A 23,580-nucleotide genomic window follows, 5' to 3' on the forward strand; every position below is an offset into this window, starting at 1 on the left:
TAAAAAAGAGTGTGATTCTGTTAGAAGAGAGGGGGTGTATTAGTTGGAAGCATTCCTAGTTAATTCAAAATATAGAGTATTTTAAGAATAACCTTAATAGTTTAGAGTATTCTCGTTAAATAACCCTTTATAATAAACCATTCATTCTTATTTTAATTGTTTCATAAACAATAATAAAACATAAGTAATAAAACAATTTGATTTAAACATATGATCGCATTATTGTCGAGGACACATATTCCAACAATAACCAGAGTAATTCAATGAGACGGAAAATGGACGTTGTTACAATAGTCACTCGACCGAGTGTCGGGAAGGACTCGACCGAGTAGATGACCTACTCGTCCCGAATTATATGCACACATAGACGAGTCAATGGACGGGAGTGTGGTGTCGTAGACTCGTAGTGATAATAAGATATCAACTCATTATCATAGCCTTGTCAGTCTTCACCGCCACCGGCACCGCCTGTTACTTTCCTGACTTCCAAAAAAACCTCACCCCGCCCCACCCACACTCAGCATAACCAACACCATCTGGACCATCATATCTGCTAGAAACCTCCAAAATCGGGCCACTCTTCTCTAGAAAAAGCTAAAGTGGTAGCTAGTAACTAGTAAGCCACAATGTTAGTTGCTTAACCATTAAAGTTGCTCACACTACGTAAACAACCAACATAAACTTGTAAAGCCCGACACTCCATCCATAATAACTCGAGTCATTAACAACAAAAATAACATAATTCGATTTTGAAACGAAAGCAAAATACAGATCTTGTTTGTAAGCAACTAACCAGCATCACTGCTAAATCAATGAATAATGATGAGCAACTGCAGAACAAAAGAACAAAAACTCATGGTATCACGAAAATCCAATGAGACAGATTCAGTTTGAGCATTGATAAAAGTTTTTGCATTCAACCACCATTTCGATCTTATACTCTTCACCAATGCAATTTCAACCGTATGTCGAGCACTGCCTTCCTTGCCTCGAGTAAATCAGAGTAATTAGTACCTTCAACTTCAAAGCTTTTCAATGGATGTTCCCAACTATTTGCCATCTCTTTTAGTTCACGGATCAAAGACTGTAAAACAACAAATACAAGCCTTATTAGCATTCAATCTTTTGTTCTCGACTTGTGATGAAAACATGATCGACGAGAAACATTCTGTTGAAGGGGCAATGGGCATTCTTAATAGTATGACTAAGAGAAGGCAACAATCCAAATTACTAACAGAATCAGAAACCTTTATATCATAAATTAGTCAATCTAACCAGGGGCGGATGCAGGAATTTTGGTTTGGGGTGGCACAATTTTCTTTTGCCGTAATTCTAATATTAATTTGCGCTTACTTACGTATTTGTACTCTTTTATTGATTTACATACATGATTAAATATCGCAAAAGACTACATATATTTCTATAGAGTATTGGAAATAAAAGTACATCTTACATAGATAAAAATAAGTAATGAAAAAAGTGCAAATCATTAAATTCTCTCATATTTTAAAGCTAATAAAGACCAAAAAGCGAAATAAAAAGCAAATTAAGTCAACCACGGGAATCGAACCTGGGGGTGCATGTTATAAGTCCCCTACACTAACAACTACACTAGTAATATTACATTGCATACAAGGGGAACTAACTCGTACATATAGCTGAAATTTTTGGGTCATGTGAGGGCACTTGCCCTCACTTTCCCTCCCACAAATCCGCCCATGAATCTAACAATCCGACTTGAATGCAATGGCAACAAAAATGGTGGTCATTGATGGGCAATATTACGTCTAGGTCCTCTACCAAGTCCATTGAGTCACATAAGTACCATATGCTGAATACTTACTGGTCTACAAAAAAACATGAATAAGCAGACGGAAAAGCATAAACGAGTACCATAGATGAACATGTTCAGCTAAATTGCATCGAATAGTAACCACTAATTCAACTGAAAATGAGAGAAGAATACAATGTGATCATACCTCAACTGACGTATTAGAAGCTCTTAAATTAACTCGTAAGGAAAGAATACGAGGGTGACAAGTCCTGAATACACCGTCTATAAAAGCTGAAAAAGAGGATTTAAAGGGTCTCCAAGTCGAGAGGTTTAACTTCAGTTCTCTAATGTCACAAGGCGGTCGAAAATAATGTGCAAGTTCTTCTTCGTCCAGTACTACTTCTCATCAGGGATGATCTCATCAATATCATCAAAGTCGATATCAACAGGACATACGTTCTTGAGAGTACAGAACCATAAGAATTTGTTAGTATACAACTTATTAATAAAACAGTCATTTATACTCTAAAGCAATAATATGATATTCCCTCATTTCATATTATGAAAATCAAACTTTTCCTAGTACGCCGTTTTACATTTTTTTTTCTGTATATTAGTGTTCTTTTCATTTACCAAAGCACAAACAATTAGGAAAAGAGGTAATTTCAGCAATTAGATTGATGGAGTAACTATAATAGAACATTTTCAGTACTTTTTAATGTTTCTGGAATAATCTAAAACGAACTTATAAGTAAACGGAGGGGGTACCTGATTAGGTTTTCGAGGCTTCTCAGGCAACGCAATTTTTAAAACATGGCGGTTGCTTAGTCCTTTCAGAAGCCTCTTCAATTTCGAAACTCTGTGAGGATAAAAAGAAGAAGGTGGTACGTGAAGCGACATATCACAACCCGCTACAGCATTGATACACATGGACAGCTTAAAGTCGCCTTTATATTTAAAGGTGTCAAGACATGGAGCATCAATGGTAACATCCAACAAGTCTGAACAATTTTCTACACGAAAATCCTTTAGCAGAGCACTTGAAATCCGGATAGTTTTCAGCATAGAACAGTTGCATAACTTCAAAGTCTCTAGCAAGACGAGTTCAGATAGTAGTTTGCCAAGAACCTCATCAGTAATGCTAACAAAACCGACTTTTAGTACCCTCAAGTTTCTCAAGACACCGTCTTTTGAAATAACTGGCCAGCGTTCAACACGGGCACCAGTAACACCACCACTGCGCGAGTCGCCTATATACTGAAAAGAAGTAAGACTAGAGGATTCAATAGTGACTATCCCCTCATCTATAGATAAACTTTTACTTAGATCGAGCGTCTCCAGTTTACTATTGCAAGGAATCACGATACTTTTGATACTTTTGTAGGTACCACTGCAACCAACCATCCTCAAATGTTTCAGTGACAGAGAGGAACTAATAATACGATTTAGAACTGCATCCTCTACATAGACCTCATCTAAAAACAAAGATTCAAGAGACGGAAAACCAGCAATGCCTTTGTAGTCATATATCTCGAGACAAGTACAATCGAGACATCTTAATGAGTTTGAAGTAAACAAAATGTGGGACAGTTCGTAATTTTTCGGACCAATAAGAACAAGTTCCTCCACTTGGTTACGCACTGCTATCTCAACCCATTGCTCAGCCTTGTTTTCCAATGGTACCTTAGTATTTCGAAATGTCATCCTTTGGATAGGAAATCCAAGTGTGAGCTTCTTTATAAGCAGTTTCTGTTTAGAATATCGCTTCATTCTAGTTTCGACGTATTTCAGAAAACTATCGATCTTAATATAAGCATCTGCCCGACCAGGTTTTGCTGAAAAAACTTCATTAGACAACTCCATATCTGGGTTTGTGTCTGAAATATACTTCCATGTTTTCGACAAAATGCTAGTTCTACAGGCCTCCTTAAATCCCAGAAAAGAAACGATATGGTAAACGACATTATCGGGTAAAGCGGACAGCCTATCGGCAGGATTCAACTGCCCATGTTTCGGTTTCTTGCTAATGCGTTTCATTTTCACTGAGGAATTTCGTCGAACAGTTGGTGTGCACCCTGAAAAAACTAGACTAACCTAATATACCTGGCAATTGGGCTTCATTTTCAGTGAGGAATTTCGTCGAACAGTTAATGTGCAGCCTGCAAAAATGCAAAAACTAGCCTACACTAATATACCTGGCAATTGGGTTTCATTTTCAGTGAGGAATTTCGTCGAACAGTTGGTGCGCAGCCTGCAAAAACTAGCCTACAGTAAAATACTTGGTTTTGGAAGATAGTGGTGTGTTTCGGCTGAAGACGGTTGAAGGTTTTATATGGGCATTTTTCTGATGTTCTATTATTCACGTTCTCGCGCAGTTTAGAAGAGAGTAAAGTTGCACGATGCACAATGATATACGAAGTATATATACTCCCTCCTTCGGGTCATGACCCGAGATTTGTTGACCACTTGACCCGACCGCAAATGACATAATCTGAAACCATCCGACTCGAAAATAATCAGGCAAAATATAACTCTAGTTGAACTAAAAAAACATACCCGGAAGACATTTTTTTCGAAAATCGGCAAAATATAACTTCAGTTGAACCAAAATATTATTTACGTTAAAATAATAAATAAATTATGGTTGCCAGTTTTTTCGACCCAAACCGTTTTGGACAGGAAAGACTGAAATTATTGTTTTTTTTTTTTGTTTTTTTTCTTAAAAATATATATTATTCCGGTCCATTAGACGAAATTTATGGGCAGAATTTGAAAAGGTCGGCAGATTATTTCAAATTTCGGTCCAACCGGTCCAATCTTGGAATTTTTTCAGTCCGGTCCAGTCCCGCCAGATTTTTTGCCGAATCCGGTTCCGGTTAGTCCGATTTTGGACCCGTGCGCAACCTTAGTTGTAACTTGTATGGGCTAAAGGCATATCCCTGTACTCATAGCCATTTAATAATTTTTCATCCATTTATATTTACCTTATTACCTATATAAAATATTCACAAGGTGAAATGGATTTTCGTTTGTTATATCATCCTTAATAATTTTACCCATATCCATCAATTATTTTTCATAATTAACAAAAAATCGTAAACTTCGATTATTTTATCCGTATCCATCAAAAAATCGTAAACTTAGATTTTAAAATTTACTCCCTCCTATTCTAAATAACTGTCCATTTGCCATTTCCGTCTATTCACATAACTGTCTCATTTGCCATATTTGGACATGGTTTTTTACTTTCCCACCCTTGACTCTTTTCTTTATTTACCACCTCTAACCCATCATATTCAATATTTTTCAATATTTAACTCCTATATTCTTACCCCTATACAATAATTTTCATTATTTTAACTATATTCCTTAATTTCGTGTCATTGGCCAAATGGGACACTTATTCGGAATAGGAGTGAGTACTTATTATAAAAAAAAAATGATAAATACAGCTTTAAGGGCTGCATTTTATGTGCCAAAAAAAGAAAAGAAAAGCTTAAATCAAGCACTAATGACACCAATTTAAGCGTAATTGTAACATAATTTACTAATTTAATTCAATTTTGGGAAGTAATTTAGTTCTTAAGGGCTATATTTATCATTACCTATAAAAAAAAAGGTGTAACCTGAAGTTTTACAATTTTCTATAGTGTACCCCTATATTTTTGAAATTTTGTGGTGTAACCTGAACTCTTTACATTAGTCTATATCATGCCCTTATTTATTGTCTTTGATGTGTTAGTTTCTTAATTAACCTATTAAATCATTTATTTAATATTTCAATTATTCGATAGTCTACTCATTTACTTATTAATTCGCCGAATTACTCATTAACCCATCAAATAGTATACGAATCTAACTAAAAATTCATCAAATCTCCATTATTATTTCTTGAATCATAACTGAGGTTTTTAATAGTAACTTGTGCTTATTAAAAGTGATTTCTAATGTTTTTCACATAGAATAGTGATATGACATTAATGAGTAAAAATAAATGTCAAAATACTTATTATTGATATTTGATAGTGATAAAGTTAGGTGAGGTCATGATGGAGAAATAAGTAAGAAGTTTAGGGGTATAATGTAGAATATAAAAAATGTAAGGGTACAACATAGAAAACTGAAAAACTCGAGGGTACGCCGTAGAATATCCCAAAAAAATAAAAACCATCAAATTTCAAATAAGGGAAAATGACAAATTACTACCTATTATAGTCAGAAACTTTTAAAATACTATATAATATACTTAATTATTCATAATACTTCCTGTATAGTTACAACTCTTCTCAATTTGCTACCTAGTAAGCTAAACGAGGTCATAATTGAGGTTAAATCATCAAAAAATCAGAAATTAAATTGGTATACCCATTTTACCGATCTTTACACACTTACTCACTACCATCTTCTACACCTCTACTAGCCTACACCAAAAATCAAACACCACCACAGCACGTCAACATCACCTCAGTCTCACCATTTTCGATGTTGATAGTGGTAGTGGCCGGTGGATAGATGAACATGATGAAAAAGAAAGGATAGAAAGAGGGAGTAAGATTGTTTTTTTTTGTGCAAAAGAGGGGTGAACCCCGAAAACTAATTAGTAGCTATTACACGGGGAATAGCAAACTCAAATATGTCCTCTCGAAGGATAGGACGAAGAGCGTTAGGTGGAGAGTCTAAATAGGTGACCGAAGTACTGGAGTTGATGCCTTGATTTGCAAGCCAATCACTAGCTCTGTTCGCTTCTCTGTAGGAGTGTTCGAGTCCGACTGTCCAAGAATGCGCGGCTATCAATTCTTTACATCGCATGACGATAAACTTGAGACTATTGCTCACAAGTTGATCTTCCAAGACTAGCTTAATACATGGCTTATTGTCCATGTGGATGATAAGCTTGTTAATCCTTAATTGTCGTGCCCACTCTAACCCCTTTAATAAGAGGGAGTAAGATTGTTAGTAACGGTATAATGGGGTAGATTATTTATAATTGAATTAATAGAGAGGAAATTAATGAAAATCATCTTATAATGGTTAATTAAGACCTAATTTAGGTAATTAGATATTAATTTAGGAAGAGTTGTAACTATGTAGGTAGTATTTTGAAGAAAACAATATTATATGTAGTATTTTAAAAAATCTTAACCATAATGGATAATACTATGCAAATCGGCTTTCAAATAATTAATGTAAACTCTTCCTAAATTAATATCTAATTACCTGTTTAAATAAGTTGCCCTTCCAAAGTATCAAAATAAGTTAAATGATTGGAAAGATCAGATTAATATGGGATAATCAATAGGTTGGATTAAATGGGGAAGGGAAGCCTTAGGTTGGATTATTGTCATTAAATAACCCTAACTTATAAGACACATTGTTAGTTGTTTAATCATTAAAGTTGCTCTTAGTACTATGTAAACAACCAATATACACTTGCCAAGCCCAACTGTCCAGCCATCCATTATAACTTGAGTTTCATTAGTCATTAACAACAAAAACAACATAACTTGAGTTGAATCCTTCCTAGACGATACAAAAACTTGAATAAGGCGGTCTTACAAAAAAATTTCGTAAATCAAGATCTCTTAGCTAATAAGGTTATGTTTGGACCGTTTACAACCATATTACTGATATTAGTGTAAAACCGCCTTACATAATACTAAAGCCTTAGACGAACAAATCTCAATCAAAGCAAAATACAGATCTTGTCTGTAAGCAAACTAACCAGCATATCATCACTGCTAAATCAATTCACAATGATAAGCAATTGCGAGAACAAAAGAAACGAAAATGTTGGTATGACGAAAATCCTATGAGACGGAGATTCAGTCCGAGCATTGACACATGTTTTAGCAATCTACATGCTCAGCAATTCTTCACCAATGCAATCTCTCAACTGTACGTCGAGCACTGTCTTCCTTGCCTCGAGTGACCGATTACTACCTTCAAGTTCAATGCGTTTCAATGGATGGTTCAAACAATTTGTCATATCTTTTAGTTTACGGATCACAGGCTGTAAAACAACAAATACAATCCAAATTACTGACAGGATCCGAAACTTTTCTATCATAATTTCGTCAATCTAATAATCTGACTGAATACTTGAATGTACGTCATCCTAGTAACAAGTATCGAGTTATAATACAAGACAGATATTTTACTGGTCTACGAAAAAAGATGAATAAGCAGACGGAAATGCATAAACAGGTACCAGAGATAAAAAATACAGTGCGATTAAACCTTGATTGTCACATTGGGAGCTCCTGAATTATCTCGTAAGGAAAGAATACGAGGGTGACAGGTCCAAAATACACCATCAAGAAAAGCTGCAAGACGGGATTTAAGATGAGAGGGTCAGCTTCAGTTTTCTAATATCACAAGGCGGTCCAAGATGAGCATTTGCAAGTTTTTCTTCATCAAAGTCGATTTCATCACATTCGTACTTATTAGGTTTTGCAGGCTCGTCAAGCAATACAATTTTCAAAACACGGTAGTTGCCTACTCCTATAAGAAGCTTCTTCAATTTCGAAACTCTGTCAGAACAAAAAGAAGTGGATGGTATGTGAAGAGACATATCACATACCGCTAGAGCATTGATACACAGGGACGGCTCAAAGTCGCCTTTATATTCGAAGGTTTCCAAACATGGAGCATCAATGGTAAAATCTAACAAGTCGGAACAATATTCTAAACGAATTTCCTTTAGCCGAGCACTTGAAATACTGGTAGTTTTCAGCATAGAACAGTTGCATAACTTCAAAGTCTCGAGTAAGACGAGTTCAGATAGTAGTTTGCCAAGAACCTCATCAGTAATGCTAACAAAACCGATTTTCAGTATTCTCAAGTTACTCAGGACACCGTCCTTTGAAATAACCGGCCAACGTTCAACACGATAACCAGTCACAGTACAACTATGCGAGTCGCCTATATACTGCAAAGAAGTAAGACTAGAGGAGTCAATAGTGACTATCCCCTCATCTATAGTCTATAGATAAACTTTTACTTAGATCGAGCGTCTTCAGTTTACTAGTGCACGGAATCACAATACTTTTGATACTTTTGTAGAAGCCATAGCAATCAGAAAGCCTCAAATGTTTCAATAACAGGGAGGAACTAATAATATGATTCAGCATAGATTCATCTACAATTCTACAAAAACCTCATGTAAAAACAAAGATTCAAGAGACGGAAAAAGATCAATGCCTTTGTAGTCAGGTATCTCGAGATAAGAACAGTCAGACGTCTTAATGATACTGCAGTAAACAAACTGTCAGGGAGTATGTAATTTTTCGGACCAATAAGAACAAGTTCAGCAACTTGGTTGCGCACCGCTATCTTAAAAATCATCGACATTTACCATCGAATTATACCAATTCCCCAAATCTAGAACTGCTGAAAAAACTTCATTAGACAACTCCATAACTGGGTTTGTATCTGAAATGTAGGTCCATCTTTTCACAAAATGCTAGTTCTACAAGCCTCTTTAAATCCCAGAAAAGAAATGATACGATAAACGATACTATCCGGTAAAGCCGATAGCTTATCGGCAGGACTCAACTGCCAATGTTTAGGTTTCTTGCAAACGGGTTTCATTTTCAGTGAGGAATTTCGTGGAACAGTTGGTGTGCACCCTGCAAAAACCAGCCTACCCTGCAAAAAATTAGCTTTTATATGGGCATTTCTTATTTTTGGCACGTGCGGAGTACTAGTTTCGAAGACGTAGGACTCGTGCAAAATTATATGGAAATATATAGAAACTATATATTCACTCACTTTTAAGTTTTAATTATTTGTTTATTTTTATTAAAATGTTTTTATCGATAATAAAAAAAAAAAAAAAGGAAATGATAAATACTATATCTCCGGTCTAATGAATTATATACATTTGTTTTTGTTTTTTGAGCACTATTCATAGGTGTGGAGAATTTTCATTATAAGTGCTAATATATAACATAAACGATAGTCATGTGAAATCTTTTTGAAATTATTTTATCGAATACGTTATTAATATCAAATTTTTATAATTTTTAGTAATGTGTAATTAAATATATGAGCAAAAGAAAACGTGCGTAGATGTATGTGTATAAAGCAAACGGTTACAACTCATTTTTTTGTTTAAACCGGGGTGTCCACCGTCGACAACAGTGTATAATCCCCTCGCCGCGCATGCTCTCACGAAGAGGTAAACTGCTAGCCAAAGCATTTGCTCCATTCCCATTGGCAGGGATCGAACCCCTGACCTCATGGTTAAGGGATGAGGTGAGCAACCACCACACCAAATACATTTGGTTAAACGGTTACAACTCATTGGAACACAAAAAATATAACTTTTAGGGCTGTATTTAAGAAACTAAAAGAGAAATAAATTATTTTTAATATATGCATTAATTTTATTGACTAATGTGTAATTTAGTTTTTAATTCCTAAATTAATACTATCAAATTTGAAAGTGCTTTGGAAATGTTCTAGTGTATTAGTTATGTTATAAATGTTCATTGAAAATTTAAAAGTTGAGTTTTTACACCAATAAAATGCCTTCAATTAGCTTTTTTCCCAATTTTGAGTGCTTTGGAAAATGAGAAAACATTTAATAAATAGAAGCACGTAAACGGCTCATAAAATAAATAAATAAAAATTAATTTTTCCCAAAATGACTTATATTATACTCCCTCCAATTCGCTATAATGTTCTCTCTTTCTCGAAACGGATTATTCAAGTAATGTTCCTTTTTTTTTTTGGTAACTTTTACTCTTATTTTATTCATCTCTCTCCTATTACCAAACCTCACACAACTCTTTTACTCTTATTTTATTACTTTTCTTAATGTTTTGGCCCCACAACTCCTTATTTAACTCCTAATAATTCATCTCTCTTCCTATCAACAAACCCCACATTTGTCTTTTATTCATTTTTATTCATTTTTCTTAAGTATTGTGCCATCTCAAATGGGATCATTATGATGAATTGGAGGGAGTAGAACGGAAGGAGTAATATTTCTTTAGCTTGTCATATTTATATTTACCGGGTAAAATGGGTGAAATGGATATTGGATCTGATATTTTCATTATAATTATTTTACCATTATCTATCAATTATTTCTCGCACTTTAAAAATCGTAAACTTAAATTAAATTAAAATTAATTATTAAAAAAAAACATCAAATTTTAAATAAATTTGTTCATATTTTTGCAAGTTGAAATTCACTATTAAGCGGGAAACTATACAGCACTGATTTTTGTAACTAATTTACTCTCATGGCATTCAACTTTGTTCTTCCTATCTTCTTCTGCCTCGCCCTCCTCACCACTGCCACTGCCACCGCCCGCCTCGTACTTTATTGACCCTCAAGAAACTCCCATAACCACCACCACCATCACCACCACCGTTCCCCCACTCCCGCTCAACATTACTTCCATCATCTTTGCCATCGTTTCCGCTGGAAACTTCCAAAACTGGGCCACTCTTCTCTCCGAAAACCCGTCTCTCCTCCCTCGTAACTTCACCTTCTTCCTCCCTTCATACAATCACAAGAATTATTCATCTTCTTTTACTAAAACCACTCAAGAAGCGCAACAACTCCGTTCATACTTCCTTCTTCTATACCACATTGTCCCAAATAATAATTACTCTGTTTCTTGCAGTATCTCCAAGAATTCAATTTCATGGTCGGAACTGTGGCGGAAAATTTGGGTATTTCTGTCGGTTTGGGTAACCTCCTGGATTATCTTCTTTAATCCAATTCATCTGTTCCCTATAATAATTGATGACGATAATAACGTCGAAAATGAAGTCTTATTAATTGAAGACGATAACGAGGTGATCGACTATGAAGCCTTAATAGAATTGGAAAGGATAGAGGAAAAAGGCGACAGGAGGCGATTGAGGACGCCGAGGATGAAAGGAGGCGGCAAAAAGAGGAATTGTGGAGGAAGATTGATGAGGAGGTTGAAAGGGAGCGGCAAATTAGGCGGGAACGAGACGAGAGCGAGAGGATGGAAGGTACTTTCAAGAATTCGATGATTGATTGATTAATTGATTGGTGTTTTAGTTTCGTCTCGGATTTTATGTTTTAGATTGATTTACAGGGTTCTTGGTGTTTTCCCCAGTCCACAAACTACTGTATTCTTTAGTTAGTGAATATGAGTCTTTGGTTCCATTGTCGCCTTGTCGCACTCACCCAGTGATAGCGACTCATTATTCCCCAGTCGACAAACTATCGGGTTTATTGATTTTTGTTGTTGTATAGAGCGAATGTTACAGTCGAAAAATTAACTATAGTATACTTTCTTGTTAGTGAATAATGAGTCTTTGGTTCCATTGTCGGACTTTTATATTAACGATCACTTTAGCAAAACAGTTTCTGTTTTTTCCGGTTTCCTTATTCAGGACGTAAAATGAAGCTGCCCAAACTCGAACTGGGGACCTACTGCGTGTAAAGCAGACGTGATAACCACTACACCACAGCTCCTTTGATGCTTATCAAGGACTAATTAAGTTTATGTTGGCTGTTAAACTGTTTTTAAATGTAAAGAGTCTGAAGACTAGTACTAGTTACACATTGTGACGCTTCCAAATGTATTGCCAAACTCCAGTAAGTGAATATATATTTACCAAACTTTTAAGTAGCTCGTGTAAGACCGTTTTATACAAATAGTCGCATGACATAATAAGTACTCCATATGCTAGAAAAACACACTTATTAAATATGTTGAATCACAATGTACCTAAAAAAAAACAAATACATTTAATCATACAATAGCAAGTCAAGTTGTTAGTTGCTTAACCATTATGACTCGAGTTAACAAAAACAACATGATTTGAGTCCAAAACCTTTTTAGGCGAACAAACGTAAATCAAAGCAAAATACAGATCTTGTTTGTAAGAAAACTAACCAGCATAACTCGTAAATCAATTCACAATGATAAGCAATTGCGAGAACAAATGATTTGAAACTTTTGGTATGACGAAAATCCTATGAGACGACGGATATTTAGTTCGAGCATTGATCCATGTTTTTGCATTTAACCGCTGCATGCTTACCAATTCTTCACCAATGCAATCTCAACTGTACGTCGATTACTGCCTTCCTTGTCTCGAATAAGTCCGAGCAATTAGTACCTTCAATTTCAACGCGTTTCAATGGATGGTTCCAACAACTTGCCATATCTTTTATATTACGGATCACAGGCTGTAAAACAAATACAAGTCTTATTAGCATTTGATCATTTGTTCTTGACTGGTTTACGAAAAAATGAATAAGCAGACGGAAATGCATAAACAGGTACCATAGATGAACATGTTGACCCAAATTGCAAAGAATAGTAACCACCAACTCAACTGAAAACAACAACAACAACAACAAAAACAACAACAACAACAACAACAACAACAACATCAGAGCCTTAATCCCAAAATGATTTGGGGTCGGCTAACATGAATCACCATTTAGAACCGTCTATGGGTGAACACACACCTCAAAAAGCGAATAAAAAAGAGAAAATGAAAAACAAAAGGGAGAATGAAAATGTTATGGAAAGTCAAGGTAAACTTACCGGTTTTAAAATCGAATTCCAGATTTCTTTTATAAAAACTTTGTTAGGAATTTGGTGCCTTGAATTTGTGTCATAGACGAACTAAGCTAAAGTACGAGCAAGAAAAAGTGAAGGCGTTAAAGGAACGATGTCAAGCCTAAGCAGTTCGCATGTGGTGGATTTCATTGGTTCTACGTTTGACTTTGTTTAGGGATTTTGTTGAGTGGGTTTCCTAAACTAATTAGTCCTTTAATGGTTTTTGGTTTGTACGTGGGTTATTTAGGAAATTAGATATTAATTTCCTAATTGTCTTTGTTTTCTAATTAGACTAGATATTTTATCTTGGGTGGAATAAGTATAATAAAGACCTAAGTTTTATTCTAGGTTAATTAAGGAGGTGGAGATAGTATTTGAGAGCACAATCTTATGAGAGTCAATTTGTGAGGTTCCCTCCCGGAGGAAGCTTCAGTTTGTTCCAGGCTCAAGTAGATTGGTGTTCGTCTGTCTTTGGAGATCAAAGGAGTCCGTTCGGATCTTGCTGGCCTCAAGATCGTTTGTCCTTCGTCTCGTTTGGGTAGTCTCTTTTGTCCTTTGGAGATTACTATTTTGTTGGTAGAATAGGGTATACTTTTGGCTCTTAGTAGCGCGTGTATACCGGTCTGCTGTTGTACTATTATCTCCACAATAGTGAATTTTGCTCTCCTTCAGGGTGGACGTAGCCAGTTATTTTACTGGTGAACCACGTATATCTGTGTGTCACTTTATTTGTTATTCGCTATTATTTGTTCTTATCACCCTAATCAACTAACTATTGGGTAACGGGACGCCTCCGTTACAACAAACATAAAATTTAAATTGGGAGAAAAGATTAAAACGATTTTGAAAACCGAAATAGAATTAAGGATCCGGAATGCCTTAAAAGTAAACCAAGTAAAATATATAAGAAAGTGGTTGGTAAAAAAAGTGTAATAAAGAAGAGAAGAACAAATAATTTAATTTTTAAATTAAATAAAAACTCTAAATATGTCAAAACAATATCAAACACTAAAAATCCACATGTATCCTTTCCCTCCATTGTGCCCTCTCCGTCACCATACTCTCCTCAAGCCCCAGAAATCTCATATCTTTCTCTATCACTCTCAACCATTGTGTCTCGGTCTTCCTCTACCTCTAGGGACCTTTTCTGTTCTCCAAGTCTCCAGCCTTCTAACTGGTGCGTCCATAGGTCTCCTTCCCACATGGCCAAACCATCTTAGTCGGTTTTCCATCATCTTGTCCTCTATTGGCGCCACTTTTACCTTTTCCCCAATCACCTCATTCCTTGTATGTCCGCACATCCATCTCAACATACGCATCTCTACCACACTCATCTTTTGAATGTGACAATGTTTCACGGCCCAACACTCGGAACCGTAAAATAAGGTAGGCCTAATTGCCGTGCGATAAAATTTCCCCTTTAATCTTTGGGCATATCTTTATCGCATAAAAACCCTGAAGCACTCTTCCATTTCAACCATCCCGCTTTAATTCTGTGAGCCACATCTCCGTCTAACTCCCCATCTTTTTGAATAATAGATCCTAGATATCTGAAGAAATCTGACCCCTCAACAACATTCCCATCGAAAATAATACTCCCCGCCTCTGTCGATCTCAACCCCACCACTTTAGTGAACTGACACCTCAAATACTCAGTCTTACTCCAGCTCAGCCTAAACCCACGAGTCTCTAAAGTCTGCCTCCACACTTCCAACTTTCTCTCTACCCCCTCTTTCGTCTCATCAATCAACACAATATCATCAGCAAATATCATACACCAAGGGATGTCGTCCTGAATATCCATTGTCAACTCATCCATAACTATAGCAAAGAGAAAAAGACTAAATGCGGAACCTTGATGCACCCCGATGGTAATGGGAAATTCTTCCGTTCTCCCAACAGTAGTGCGAACACTTGTACTAGTCCCCTCATACATGTCCTTTATGAGGTCAATATATTTTCGAGACACACCCTTTCTCGCCAAAGCCCACCAAAGTACTTCTCTTGGTACCCTATCATATGACTTTAATTTTGTTTTGTAATTGAATTAGTTAGTAAATTAGGTTATGTGTTAGGTTTTATTAAAAATAATTGAATTAATTTTGAAATAGGTTAATTTATCTTGTGAAATTCATGTTAATTAGTTCGTATGATGTAAATTTTATTATTGTTTGTACTTAGGTTGATGTTGTTTGCGAAATAGACTAGATTTTGAGTCGATTTTTGTTGTTGTTAAATCGGATTTGGGCCGATTTGGTGCAAGACTATGGCAAACGGTGGGATTTTACGTTTGGCCATGGTCTGGAACATGGGTTTCTCACGTTTGGCTGCTGTTGAACGTGGGTTTCTCACGTTTGGCCGTGGTCAAGCAGAGGAAAATTTGGTTTGGCCATGGTCAAACAACGGGATTTTACGTTTGGCCGTGGTCAAACCAAGGAATTTTACGTTTGCCCATGGTAAAAAAAAAAAATTCATTTGTCCATGGTCAAACTAGTAAAAATTACGTTTGGCCATGGTCAACTGTCAGAATTTTACGTTTGGCAATGGTCAAACAAGGGGTTTTTTTGTTTGACCATGGTCAAACAAGGGACTTTTTTGTTCGTCCGTGGTACGTTTAATTTTTTTTTTTAAAAACCCGTGTTTTTTGCTATTATTTACCGATTTTTTGTTACTTTATATGTTTTTTAGTCGATTAACGTGTTTTCTAACAACTTTTATTTTCTTAATGTTGATGGCAGATCGAAATGAGAGAGGAAAGGCCATTATGAAAGCTTCGCCTCCGCCGAACGTACACGACCGTACTGCTGGGCGGGTTGTTACGGGCTCGAAGCGTCGTTTGCGTGTTAAGCAGACCCACAAAGAGCCACCGCCACTTCGAGAGACGTCTCGAATGGTTATGATGCCTACTCCCGATCACGTCCGTAGTGAGTTGGAGGAGGCGAGGTCACAGGAGGTTGCTGGTAGCTACCAGCATGATAGAGAGGATGAGCCGTCGGACGACGGTTCCGAGGAGAAGGAGGAGGATGCTGGAGAGTATCGGGTCCAAGAGAACTCGTCATCACCGAGGTTGTTGAGTCTGAGGTTGGGCCGGGATAGTAGAGGACGCTATTCGAGTGTTAGAGAGACGTCCTCTAGCACCGATAGGTCAAGGAGACCGAGGAGGGATAGTTCTTGGATCCTGAGAAAGCCCGTTCCTGGTGATCATAGTAACATTGGCACCCTACGGAGTTTTGGTGGACACGTTGCATTCAACTCTTGGTCGGACCCTAACCCGGAGAATATGAGGTCGTGTATCAAGAGAGGCCGAAAGCTGCGAGGGAGATTAGGCAGATATGTCTCAGTGAGGCTGTTGCGGCTAGGGTACAAGCGAGCGGGCTTGGGGTTTTGAGATAGTGTTTTACAACCGGTCTAGACGATAACCTCCTTAGTGCTTTTATCGAGAGGTGGCACCCGGATACTAACACTTTACATATGTCTTTTGGAGAGATTAGTATCATGCTCCATGATGTCCAGCATATTCTTGGGATATCTGTTAGTGGTGAGCGGGTGCTTGTGGACGGTTTGGCCGAGGTTGATGATAGTGGTCTGAGGGGGAAAATTGCGAGGTTTTATGGAGTTCCTGAGTCCGATGTTGTACCACCGCGCTACAAGAATGACGGTTTACTTACATCGGACTTGAGGAATGTTGTTTGCCTAGGGAACGAGCATGACTCGTTACGGGCTTACCTCTTGATTTTATTGGGTCATTCTTTATTCATGGATAAGAGTGGAGATAGGGTGTCCGCTCAATTGTTGCCCTTGTTTGATAGTCTTGATCGGGTTGGTTCTTATGCTTGGGGTGCCGCTTGTTTGGCTTACTTGTACCGACAGTTAGGGATATCATCGCGCCGAGATACTACTGGTGTTTGTGGGTGTCTATCGTTACTCCAGGCATGGATATACGAGTACTTTCCCACGTTCCGACCCGACGGTGGTTTCTTTTTAGAGGACCGTCCTCTTGTTGAGGCTTGGGCCAGCTTGCCTTAGGGTAAGGGCGATTCTCATACTTTTCAGATGTATCGTCATAGTTTGGACGATCTTAGGTCGGAGCATGTCCGATGGTTGCCTTACGGGAACCGTCCCCAGGGAGCTTGCAGAGTATCGTTTTACTCGGGTTTTATCAGGCATCTTGATATAGTAGAGCCGTACCAGTCGGATCGGTGCATGCGTCAGTTTGGGTATATTCAGACTATCCCAGACCCGATGCCTATTGCGATTGTTGAGTCTCGGGCCGTGAATGGGACTTACAGGCTGGACTTCGGGCAAGAGCCCGATAGGACATGGGGGAGCGAGAACTCCATCACACCGTTACGAAAACTGTCAAGGAAAGCATATATGCCTTTCGAGTGTGCTGATGGATACATGACCTGGTATGCAGAGATTTCACACCCCTATTTGTATCCCCCTTCACACCGCCTCCATGTTCGGTCTGTCGAGTTTCATCAGGAGCCGGAGGTCGCCCTAGCTCTTAGTCATAAATTCAAGAATGTCTTCCAGCAAACTAGTGAGGAGGCCAAGAGAGAGACTTTAGAGGATTTGTTTGCGGACATGCGTCCCTACTATGAAGACGTGTATGACGACTAGTTTGTTTTTATTTTTTATGTTTGTATCTTTGTTAAGATTATGTTTGTATAGATTTTTTAGTATCTTTGTATGGATAATTTTTATGGTTTTTTATATTTTTCAGATTTTTTAATTTTAGTAATGTTTTTATTGACCGATCCCGTAGTTAAACGATACAAATTAAAACGTAGTTAACAGAAATTAAGCGTACCCGAGAACTTAATTTTTAACACGATACAATTTAATAGTAGGGCATAATACAGAGACAACACTTAATAAGGTAAAACATAAATTGAAAATATAACGGGAATTAATACGTACTTAAATGGAAAGGAAACGACGACATAAATTGAAAATACAAGTTACTTAAAACATAATTAAATAACTATCGAACTTAATTATCTTTCGATGATGAAGACAACGATTCCTGATCTTGTTCATAATCTTGAGCCTCAATTTCTTCAGGTTGGGTAACCACATATTGAAACAACAAATCAGTGACGTAGAGATAAATATTTCTTAGGTTGAGCACTCTACCGACACATAAGTCTGATAGTCTTGCGTAATCGAGCACGGTCAGGATGCGCTCAAAATAGACAAAGAGATCACTTCTTAACCTGCGAAACTCCCACATCTTCTCGGTTAATGTTTCATCAGAAACAACCTCATCAGTAACTGCTGAAGTTAGTATTTGATCCGGGTTTCCGGCTAAGGTTATACAAAGGGCTACCAATTGAAGGATTTTCAAGCAAGTGCCATAAAGTTGCACTAGGAACTACTACTTCAAGTTGAGAAACTAGCACTGGTAAATTTTGAACAATTAGATCGATTCTTAGTTGATAAGCTCTGATTTTCTGAGTATTTGTGAGAACCATTTTAGTATTGTAGTGAGTGAATATGATTGGATGTTGTGATTGAAATTGACATAGAATGGGTTATTTATAAGCTCTGAATTATAACGGCTATTTTTGAATTATAACGGTTATTTTGAATTGTAACGGTTATATTTGAATTATAACGGTTATTTTGAATTGTAACGGTTATATTTGAATTATAACGGTTATTTTGAATTATAACGGTTATTTTGAATTGTAACGGCTATTTTGAATTAAAACAGTTATTTTGAATTATAACGCTTATTTTTGAATTGTAACGGTTAGATTTTTGAATTATAACGGTTAGATTTTTTAATTATAACGGTTATATTCCCTCAATTTTGTCTGAATCTCAACTATATTAACGGTTTCATCTTCTTCCAGTTTTCAATCATCCTCATCTTCTTCTACTTTTCACTTCTATTTTCTTCTTAATCTTTCTACTAATTTCGACATCATCCTCAATGTGAAGAAACCACCCAATTGAAGGCCTTAATTTTAAGAATCAATGTTGCAATCGTTGTGGCAAAAACGCTATCATCAAGATTTTCGGGTCAATTAATAATCCAATGAAAGCATATTTTAAGTGTTTAGATTGCAATAATTTTGTGTCGTGGTTGACTGAAGATCATTTGACAATAACAAAAAGGTTGAAGATAGCATGTGAAGATGAAGGTGATGATGCATCAAGTGAAAATGTCATGAAAGAGCAAGTGATAGGTTTAAAAGAAAAAATTTCGGGGTTGTCAAGGATGATGAAGTTTATTTCAAGTGTATCTTGTATTTGTTTATTTTCCTTATGTTAGTCATTGTTATGAAGTAGTGAGTATTTGCAAAAATTTTCAAATTTGTATCAGTTGTCATGAATTCCGGAAATTTCAGAATTAGTAACATGATTGTTATGGTTTTCAATAAATATATTACATTACACAAGTGAACTTAATATTTTATTCAATCCGAACCACTATTAATTGTGTAGATACCTCATTTCTGCACCTCCCGCAAACCACCCGGTGATGATTGGGCCGCATGTTTGATACGCGGAACGATTTGTGACAGTTCGTAAGATTATCGTTAAGTGATTGCTCAAATACTAATGTCTACCTCATGGTTGTCATCTACGTCCCGATACGGTCGTTTTGGCAGTAATTAGAGTACATTCGAGTCGGGTCAAAAACCGTCTCCATTTTTCGATAATTTGTTAAATCCGAGTCAGAATGTTCTGGAATGTTCCGGATATTTCTATTCCATATTTCACAAATTTTATATTTTGGCAAATAATATCCCGTAATATTCATAAGATAATCGAATTATTTCCGTCCTACCATAACTCAAACGCGGAAATCTTTCTTCAACGCGGGAGGAGCGGGAATAGACGCGGCAGTCTTTGCGCCTCTTCCAAGAGACGTAGTGGCTGCTGCGCCTCTTCTCAGGCCCTTTTCTGCATGTTTCTCGTATCTTTCTCATATCTTTCCGAGATTCACTTCCAAAGAGTCTCCGAAACCCTAATTCCTCCACGTGATTAGTATAAATAGGAGCCTTCGCTCCTCATATTTCTCACGCGAGTGTCCGCCATTCTCTTCTCCCTTTGCATTCTAGACTTTGTTCTTACTTATTGGCGCCTACGTGCTTGAACTTTCGACCACGTAAGCTCGGATCTTTCCGGGTACCAGCCTCTCCGTTGCATGACCGACCAATTTGACCAACTACACTCAATCAACTTAATTAATTAATCGTTTTCCTCTTACGAGGGCGCTCTCTTTGCATTCGCGTCGAGCATCACTAATCGATATCTTAGTCCTTCTCGTTTCGTCAACATGTAAGTCTGAGGGTGTAAATCTCTCTTTTATATATTGTATTTTACTTTTCGTATCATCAATTGTAAGGTTTACGTCGAAAATACCATTAAAACCGATTTCTAAAACCCTTTGTTAAAACCTGTTTTGCGGATTTTCAGTAAATAAATGTCGAGAAAGGACGCAGCAACTGCTGCGCCTCTTCGAAGGAGCGCAGTTCCTGCTGCGCCTCTTCGTGAGGCTGCCGCAGTTCCTGCTTCCTTTCTTCTTCGTTTGACCTCTGTAATTCGTGTTCAAAATCCTTCTTTTGCTTGTTCGTTTGTTAATTCTTCGTCATGATAACATATAAATCACATGTGTATATTATTCATCGTCATTCCCATGTTTAATTTGTCACAAATCCGACTTAAATTCCCAAATAATTCATATCCGCGGGTTTTCGTCATTATAATTCAATTCCGGGTTGTAGAGATTCAATTCGTTCATATTGGGTTTCTGGAATTCGTCCTTGATATAGTTTAATCCGTCTTTTGTCATATTCGTCGCATATTCGTCATTAATCCATCGTATCTAATGTTAGTTAATTGATTTCAATAGAGGACTCATTAATATTTTTTTCACCTCTATCATTATTCCGTCATGTAGTTAATCCGTTTGCATCTGTCTCATTCATGTTTTCTTGTTTTCATGACCATCATTCATATGTAATAACCTATTAATCACTTTCATCCGAGTAAATAATTAAATTAATCCTTTAAATCACCAATCGACATTAACGGCTTGCAATCACGGCTTCACGCCGGGCGAGCCAAGGAACAGACGCGGCGTCTGCTGCGCTATTCAAAGGACGCGGCTCTGCTGCGCTGTTCTCGGCCGAGTTCGTCCCCGAACTCCGTTTCTGCCTTGACATAATTTAATTAGATTACGTATTAATCGACTATTATCCGTATTATCACCTTCTGTTCTGTTCGTAATTCTTTTATCTCTTTTTTTCTCAAATCATCCGTTTTAAAGGTATTTTCGACATAAATCGCCTATTCCAATGTAATTAATGTAATTTTCATTATTGTAATTTATAGTTATTGTATTTCCTTTATCATTTGTATGTTTTCACATGTAAATCAACCTTAAATTCCTACTTCGACCCAATTGCATGCTAATTACGTGTCAACCGACTTAGTTAATTTTCACATGCTAGGATTAAAACTTGGATGTTGCATTGCATGCATATAGCCGACGATATATCAAGTATGAATAACTTCCCTAATCATTAGTAGAGGCCGCTATCGAGGTGGGCGGGATTAGGTGTTCGATCAAAAGAGCTTCCTAATACGTACCCTCACCCCTTACTCCAGATCTCCGTGAGCACCCGTGTTCATTGGCATCCACGAGAGTCATTCTAGACATAGAATGCTAAGGGTAACGATTGCTTAGTGTTCATGTCACTACTTTGTGTCTTGACATGACACGAGGTATTCGAACGGTTCCAATTTCCCATAAAAATTGGTGGCGACTCCATACAAAATGCAAACGCTTGTTTCGTTCTCACCAAGCGCCCCCGTGGGCGGCCCGCTGTCCACAGTTTGGCGACTCCGCTGGGGATAATACACTTACGTGTAGCCAAGGGTGAAGCTTGAACAAGGTTAGGGAATAGTTTGTACAAGACAATTGTCGGTTTTCATAACTCGGTCTTCCTAGATCGTTAATTCGGCCTTCCTAGGTGATGTAGGGATTTGCCGTCACTTCCCAATCAAAAACAATTTATAAAACCAAATAAAAGTAGTATTTATTCGGGTGTCGAACACGAAGATGGCGGGGGTTAGATACTTGGTTTGTTTAAGTCTTTAGTTTAGTCAAACAAAATAAGATGTTGATTTATCTAAAACTAAGATGCAAACAAGTTAAATTAAACTAAATGGGATTGTATTCAATTGATGGAAGGCTAAGGTCTTTGGGTTCACAAAGGGCAATTAGGGGGAGAAACAAGGTCTAACAAGAAAAGGGTAATAATGGTGGTCAAGGGTTTAAGACTAATTTCTTAGTCACCTTAAGCTCCTCAATAAGTTATCACTTGATCGAGATGAACCGGCTACAAATAAAGCATAAAGACTACCCAATAGCATGAGCACCAAGACGGATCGAATGCATCAAAGAGATGTTCTAACTTTCATTAAAACTCATCTATAAGCACTTCTAAAACTATCTAATAGCACAATGCACCAAGGTAAGCCAAACATGTTAATAAAATGTCCAATTTTCATTTAGGCATTTCCACAAACACTTCAAATGCATTAAGAGTAGAAACCAAATAATCACCCAATTCAAAAGGTTAACAACCCAAATTCATCCCCTTAATTACCCAAATTCCCCCTATGACCTTAGATAAGACTACTCACACATGTTCATGGGTGAGAAATTAACAACAAATTCCAACAAAACACAAGTAAATATTGCAAACATGATAAAGACTAATACTTTTGATGAATAACAATTAAACAACATAAGAAATGTAAACAAATGAAAATAATGTAAACAAAAGATGAGAATTGTACCAACAAAGAGGAAAGTAGCAATCTTGGATAATAATGGAAGAATGAATTTCTTCTAATCTTCAAATACAACCCAAAATACTAATTGTAAACTATTGAAAAGAGATGAACTTGGATAAACTAGAGAGCAATTAAACTAAAATTAAGGAAAGATTGCAAATTTTATTGAATGAAAATTAGAAAGGAAATATTAGGGTTCTACAATATTGAGAGAGAATGATGAACTAATCTAATTTTCTATCTAATGTAAGGTAGTGTAATGTGTTGTGTATAATTCTATTCTAAATGTGACTTTTTTTATACTACTAGTCTAATATTAATACTAAATAATAATCCTCCACCTAATTTCCAACTCTGCACGACGCATTCTCAAACAAATGGACAAAAGGGAATAAAGAAAAGGAAAACACGCAAAAGGGG

The 23,580-nt window shown here is 36.9% G+C and overlaps 1 protein-coding gene and 1 non-coding gene across 2 annotated transcripts; both read right to left on the bottom strand.

Moving 5' to 3' along the window:
• Positions 1-702: 702 nt before the first annotated feature.
• LOC141642452 (F-box protein At4g22280-like) lies at positions 703-4,330 on the bottom strand. Its single transcript, XM_074451258.1, has 3 exons — positions 2,543-4,330; positions 1,980-2,233; positions 703-1,084 (listed from the first exon to the last, which is right to left on the bottom strand). The coding sequence occupies exons 1-2, from the start codon at positions 3,809-3,811 to the stop codon at positions 2,171-2,173; spliced, it is 1,332 nt and encodes a 443-aa protein (XP_074307359.1). The 5' UTR covers positions 3,812-4,330; the 3' UTR covers positions 703-1,084; positions 1,980-2,170.
• Positions 4,331-12,166: 7,836 nt separating this feature from the next.
• TRNAV-UAC (transfer RNA valine (anticodon UAC)) lies at positions 12,167-12,239 on the bottom strand. Its single transcript has one exon. It is a non-coding gene; the product is annotated as a tRNA-Val (tRNA).
• Between the last annotated feature and the right edge of the window lie 11,341 nt (positions 12,240-23,580).

This window comes from Silene latifolia, chromosome 2 (genome assembly GCF_048544455.1).
Source record: "Silene latifolia isolate original U9 population chromosome 2, ASM4854445v1, whole genome shotgun sequence".
NCBI classification, from domain to species: Eukaryota; Viridiplantae; Streptophyta; class Magnoliopsida; order Caryophyllales; family Caryophyllaceae; genus Silene; species Silene latifolia.